This window comes from Nannospalax galili, unplaced genomic scaffold, assembly GCF_000622305.1.
Source record: "Nannospalax galili isolate Female #2095 unplaced genomic scaffold, S.galili_v1.0 scaffold675, whole genome shotgun sequence".
Classification (NCBI taxonomy): Eukaryota; Metazoa; Chordata; class Mammalia; order Rodentia; family Spalacidae; genus Nannospalax; species Nannospalax galili.
In genome coordinates, this window is record NW_008337205.1 from 558,859 (window position 1) to 565,521 (window position 6,663).

General features: G+C 52.6%; 1 protein-coding gene across 5 annotated transcripts in view; it reads right to left on the minus strand.

Moving 5' to 3' along the window:
* Nucleotides 1–1,491: 1,491 nt before the first annotated feature.
* Nucleotides 1,492–6,663, minus strand: part of Sh2b2 (SH2B adaptor protein 2) — a 31,068-nt gene continuing 25,896 nt past the window's right edge. For 4 of the 5 annotated variants that reach the window (XM_029563178.1, XM_029563179.1, XM_008832294.3 and 1 more), the window contains exons 7-9: nucleotides 5,356–5,564; nucleotides 3,235–3,406; nucleotides 1,492–2,870 (exon numbers count right to left, since the gene is read on the minus strand). In XM_029563178.1, the coding sequence (XP_029419038.1) occupies nucleotides 2,548–2,870; nucleotides 3,235–3,406; nucleotides 5,356–5,564 (704 nt within the window). In that variant the 3' untranslated portion in view covers nucleotides 1,492–2,547. The remainder of the gene's footprint in view (nucleotides 2,871–3,234; nucleotides 3,407–5,355; nucleotides 5,565–6,663) is intronic. The other variant, XM_008832293.3, reaches the window with a different exon arrangement.

Here is a 6,663-nt window from a genome sequence, read left to right on the forward strand (position 1 = left end):
TCTACCACTAAGCCATGCCCCTAGTCCCTCAATGGGAGATTCGAGGCCAGTGCTCTACCTCTGAACCACACCCCCAGCCCTTAAATGGGGGATTCTAGACCAGGGCTCTATCACTGAGCCACACCCCCAGCCCCTCACTGGGGGATTCTAGGCAGATGCTCTATCACTGAGCCATACCCCCCAGGCCCTCACTGGGCGATTCTAGACAGGTGCTCTCCCACTGAGCCACACCCCCTAGCCCCTCACTGGGGGATTCTAAGCAAGTGCTGTACTGTTGAGCCATGTCCCCAGCTCCTCACTGGGGAATGCTAAGTAAGCACTCTACCACTGAGCTACATCCCTAGCCTTACTGCTGTCTTTAAGGTGGGCAGGGACCCTCTCTCACTGTCTCATAATCTGGGCTCCAATCCTATAAAGGTGATAGCTCTCAATACCTTTGCCCCAGACCCCTCTTGTCAAGGTGAGATGGAGGCTTGCAGTTGGCCTAGTGTAGACTCCCAAACCACCAGTGCACAGGGAAGAGGGGCTCCAGCCACAACTGAATGGAGGTGCTGAAAACTGACTCAGTACTGAACTTGCACCCATCTTTGCCCACTGTAGCAGCATGTGCTGCCACTTCCTGGCAGTTAGAGCAGGAAAGTCCTGGGAGCCACCCCGGGGCTCCTGCACCCCTTAGGGGGAAGCAGCTGTGGGCATTTCAGTTGTCATTCTGAAGATTTAGCTATTTGGGACCTATGCTATACATCACTATCTCACACCCTGCAAGGACAGGAGACCCTAAGTCTGTGGGACAAGGTTTTAACTGGGGGAGTGGAGATGGGCACTGGCTCTGTACAATGGTCTCTCTCAGAGGTGGCATTGTGAGCATGCTGGGACATGGAGGAGCGCCACGCATGGCTCTGCTGGTGGGCAGCCATGAAGTGGGCATGGGCACCCCTCTAGGCCCTTTCTAAATCTATATACCTGCTGGGAAATCCACTGCCTCCCACTGCCCAACCCCCAAGGAGCTAAGGTGGAAAATTCCTGTCCCAGGATTGTCTACCTTGGGAAGTTCAAAGACACCTCCTAGTGTCCTCCTAGCCAGGAACCAACTCCTAACCTTGGTATTCAAGGTTTCATGACAGTCCCTCCCCATCTATCACTAGATGTCTCCTCCCCGTCACTGCCCCTCACTTCCTTCCTTCATTCTTTTTTTTTTTTTTCCTTTTTTTGAGACAGTCTCAGCCTGCGTTGGCCTTAAACTTGCTATTTAGGTGAGAATGGCCTTGAACTCCTGATCTTCTTGCCCTCACTTTCAGAGTGCTGGGATTACAAGGGTGTCCCACCACACACTGGTTTGTACATGCTGGGGATGGAACCCAGGACTTTGTGCATGCCAGGTGAGTGCTCTACCAACTGAGCTGCATCCCCAGGTCTGGCCTTCCTTACACCTGCCTCTGCCTCCCAAGTGTTGGGATTAAAGGTGTGCACCACCACGCCCAGCTTCTGGCCTTCATTCTTGAAGTCACCCTTTTCTCTCCCACCTCCCCTGTCCTTGCCCCCTGAGCAGACTCCCTCAGCACTGGTCTCTATTCCAGCTTCCTAAAATGGAACTGCGTTGGGATGCGTGTGACTTTGTAACAATCCCATAATACAACAGATCACTTTCCCCTTGGTGCCCAGTGAGAGAGTAGTAGAAAGGACAGGAGGGCCAGGTGTAGTCCCTAAAACAGGCTCTTTAATAACATTTATGTCTTCATTGAAGAGCTTCGCTTTTCCCCCAGCACTGGGCTGGGGCTGGTGGGAATGGCAGGTTGTCCTGTGCTTGGTGACCAACCTGCAGGGGTATCCTGCTGTTGATGGATGTGGTGGGCCATCAGTGGGAGGGGCCAGCCATCTGTAGACACCAACCACCATCAGTGAATAGGTGGTGCCCCTGTAGGAGTGGCTGTTAGTTGGTGTGACTGGCCACTGGTGAGTGTGGGAGGTTAGGCATCAGTGGGTAAGCTTTCATGGGCTTTTGGACCATGAATAGGCCTGGCTTGCTGCTTGATAGGTTTGGTGGGCAGTCTGTGGGTGGGTCTTGCCACGAGGGGTGCAGCCAACCATCTGGACAGAGCATAAATTGGCTAGGCATGGCTGTTAGGGAGAGAGCCATTAAAAGATTTGACCTACCACAGATAAGTGTGGCCAGCTGCCCATCAGCTTGGTGGCTCTAGCCATCCTAGTGTGATCACTATCAGTGGATAGGGCCTGAAATCACTAGGCGTGGCTAGCCATCATTGCATGGGTTGTCCTGGGTTTGATCCACCACAATGGGCATGGCCAGCTACAGATGGGTGTAGTGGACCATCAGTGGACAGACAGGGCTGTGCCACAGTTGGCATGACTGACTGCCAGTGGGTGTGGCCTGAAGCCACTAGGCATGGCCAGCCATTGTTAGATGTAGCTGATCACCATGGGGTGGGTCAGGCTGTTGGTGGGTGGGGCCGCTGTCAGTGGGCGGGGATGTCATGGGCTGAACTGACCATGAGGAGGCGTGGCCCTCCATGGATCTGCGCATGCCAGTTAGTAAAAGGAGTACTGGTTCTCCACTGCACGTGCACGGCCTGGGGTGGCCTCCGGGGGCTCCTCAGTGGCACCAGCTGCAGCCTCCAGCAGGCGCTCTCCGCTGTTGCTGCGGCTGCGTGCACCAAGCGGCCCCTCGGCGGGACGAGTGGGCACAGACACAGCTGAGGACGATGAGGCAGATGATGATGAAGCTACAGTACCATCCGAGGGTGAGGCTGGTGGGTAGGAGGCTGTCACCAGACTAGAAAAGTAGTGCTGGCTGGTTGGCTCAGTCCAGCAAGTGGGGACTGGGGCTGCAGGGCTGGGTGATGGTCCTGGGTCTGCAATGAGAGGCCAGGTCTTTCAGCATCTAGCCTTGGGTACCTGAAATTCATCCTCCCCAGCCCACCAGTGTCAGGCACGAAGAACGCAGAGGCCAGTGTACACAAAATCACACTCTATCAGCCTCGGCTGGGCACTCCCATGTGCACTGGGCCAGTGCAACCCTTGAAAGCTGGGTGCTTGAATTCACTATGTAGCTGAGGGTGACCTTAGCTCCTGATCCTCCTCCCTCCACTTCCTGAGTGCTGGGATTACAGATGTGTACCATCACCTGGTTTCTGCTGTGCTGAGGCCTCATGCATGCCAAGCAAGCCTTCTATCTACTGGGATACTTCCCTGAAGCCCCAGGAGGGGGCACCTTACCAGACAGAGGGCCCTGTGCTCGCACATAGCTCCGGAGGGTGATATCTGCCGAGCCTCCTGACTCCAGGGGAATGGGGTGTGTGTGGAAGTGTCGGAGCATGTCAAGCACAGACTGGAACCACAGGTGCTGGACGTGGCACTGGCCTTGGCCATTCAGAGAGAGGCGAAGATGCTGTGGGCATGGTCCAAATGGTCAATGGTGGGGTTGGCTGGCCACCTGCTTGGCAAATGCCTTTGGGGGTTTTTGGAGGTCTAAGAATCTTAAGGGGACTGTGCCCTCTGGGGGTCCTCACACTGAGGCTTATGGGGTGGGTCCTTCCTAGGTATGGGAGATAAAACAAGGCTAGGACTAGGAGGTACAGGCATTTACTCTAATACTGGAAGCAAACCCTGATCCCTCCTTTTGAATGTTTATTTTGTTTTGAGTCAAGGGCTCATGTAGCCTAGGCTGGCCTTGAAATCACCTGTGATCCTTAGTGGTGGGTTACAGGACTCAGGCATCACCCCTGTTTTCATACTCTGTGACAACAGCAGCCAGGCTAGAAGACAGCTCAGGTTCAAGGTTGTCTCATGTCTACTGTGCTTCCCCCTCCATGGCCCTCAGTGGACAGAAACCATCCTAACCCCAAACTTGGGCATGCATGAGTCAGATCAAGGGCCAAAATGTCAACTGCCAGTCACCACAGTGGCAGTAAGTGCCTGGTTGCCAGAGGCACTGACAAGGTAGTGTCCCCAGGGAGAGTCCACCTCCTCCACACACCCTGCTGGTCAGCACATCAAGAGGAGGCCTGGGCACTGAGGCCCAACCAGAAGTGAGGGCAGCTGTGACCTTCAGCAACAGGTCAGGAGAAGGAATCCCGGGGTGCCCCGGAGGCTACTAGAAAATGATATTCTGGAAAGATCTAAGGCAGGGTCTATTTCCTTATCAGAAACATGGGATGGGTGGCACTGGGATTCCTGCCCATTCCCACTATACATTCCCACCTCAAACTGCTTGACTTCTTTCCTCTTTTTTATTTTTTCATTTTTTATTACATTAATTTATTTGTTTGCATGTGCTGCATGTGTGGAGGTCAGAGGACAACTTTTTTTTTTTTTTTTTTGTCTTTTTGAGACAGGGTCTCCCTGTAGCCCCAGCTGTCCTGGAACTCACTATGTAGACCAAGCTGGCCTTGAACTCACAGATATCCGCCTGCCTCTGCCTCCCAAGTGCTGGGATTAAAGGTGTGCACTACCGTGCTTGGTTGGGTTTTTTTTTTTTTTGATTTTTAAAAAATTTAATCTAGCTGGGCGTGGTGGCTCATGCCTTTAATCCCAGCACTCAGGAGGCAGAGGCAGGTGGATATCTGTGAGTTCAAGGCCAGCCTGGTCAACATAGTGAGTTCCGGACCAGCTGGGGCTACAGAGAGACCCTGTCTCAAAAAGATAAAAAAAGTTTAAAAGTAGAAAAATTTAATTTATTATTTTGTGTATGAGTGCTTTGCCTGAATGTATGTAAGCACACTATATGCGTCCAATGCCCCTTGTGGCCAGAAGAAGGAGTGAGATCCCCTGGAACTGGAGTTATGGATGGTTGTTACTCCATGTGGGTGCTGGGAACTGAACCTGAGTTCTCTGTAAGAGCAGCCAGTGCTCTTAACTGCTGAGCAGCCTCTCCAGTGCCGTGGTTTTTGGATTTTTGAGACAGGGTCTTGCTATGCAGTCCAAGCTGGCTTCATATTTGTGGCAATCCTGCTGCCTCAGCCTCCAGAGTGCTGGGACTATAGGCATGTTCCACTACATCCAGCTACAATGCTAATTTCTCAGAGAGAAATGCTGGATTGTTGTTGTTTGTTTACATGTTTTGAGACAGGGTCTTTTTATGCAGTCCTGGCTGGCCTGGAACTTGCTATATAGACCAGATTAGCCATGATTTCACAGAGATCTACCTGACTCTTACAGGTGTGTACCACCACCACACTCGGCTGAGAGATGTGCTTTTGAGGGGGCTTGATCACCAGCAGGTGGCCTCTCCATGGTCATTCATGGCTCACCTGAGCCTTGGGATCTGGGCCATCTCAGTCCACCTTCCCCAGAACCTGGTCTACCCTATCAACCCCCCTCCCCCATATATACACTTGCCTTGGCCTTGCCCTGGAAGTTGAAGGTCAGGACATACTCCCCAGGTCTTGTCTCGCTTTGGCGGATCACAAAGAGGCCATGGCTCCGGGGTCCACCAGCCAGCACCAGCTGAGCGGCCTTTACTCGGGACAGTGTCCCGTGGAACCAGGGGTAGTCGGAGAGCTCCTGCCCAGCTTCTGCCTCAGATTCCGGCTCTGGTCCTTCCTCCCCTGGAAGGGGGCGGTGGGGACAAGTAAATAAATGAGAGATGAGGGGTAACATCCTGCTGGTTTGTATAAAATGGTATTTGAATAATTTCTTTTTTTTTTTTGGTCTTTTTGAGATAGGGTCTCCCTGTAGCCCCAGCTGTCCTGGAACTCACTATGTAGACCAGGGTAGCCTTGAACTCACAGAGATCCACCTGCCTCTGCCTCCAGAGTGCTGGGATTAAAGGTGTGCGCCACCATGCCCAGCATTATTTGAATAATTTTAGAACTAGGCAGAGAGCTGACTGGATGCTCACTAGTTAACCTTGAAGTAAACTAAGGCACAGAGGGGGTGGCACTTTCAAGTCAGCAACAAAACTGGGGAACAAACCAAGCCTTATCCCCACCCCTGGCTTTATGCATATATGTGTGTCTGTGTGGGGGTATGTGTACATGTGAGTGTGGTGCCCACAGATCAGAATGCATCAGAGACCCTCAGAGCTGGAATTACAAGTGGTTGTGAACCACCTGATGTGGGTGCTGGGAACCAAGCTCTGGTCCTTTGCAAGAGCAGCATATGCTCTTAACCACTGAGCCATCTCTCTAGCTCCTACCTTGAACTCCTGATCTTCTTGCTTCCTCTTTCCAAGTGCTGGGATTATAGGGGTGTAGCACCATGCCTGATTTATGTGGTGCTAGAGATGGAATCATTTATGCTAGGCAAGCATTTTATTGAACTACATCCCTAGCTCACTCCCTCTTTGGGGGAGACAAAGTCTCACTCTTTACCCCAGGCTGCCCTTGAATCTGCCATGATCCTCTTAGCTTTCCAAGTGCTTGGATTATAGACATGAGCCACCACAAACCAGTCTTTCTTTTTCTCCCCCCCTTCCTCTTCCTCCTCCTCCCCTTCCCCCTCTTCCTCCCCTCCTCCCCCTCCTCTTCCCCCTCCTCCTCCCTCTCCTCCTCCTCCTCCTTCCTCTGTTCCATTCTCCTTTCCCAGTGCTTGGATTATAGACATGAGCCACCACAAACCAGTCTTTCTTTTTCTCCCCCCCTTCCTCTTCCTCCTCCTCCCCTTCCCCCTCTTCCTCCCCTCCTCCCCCTCCTCTTCCCTCTTCCC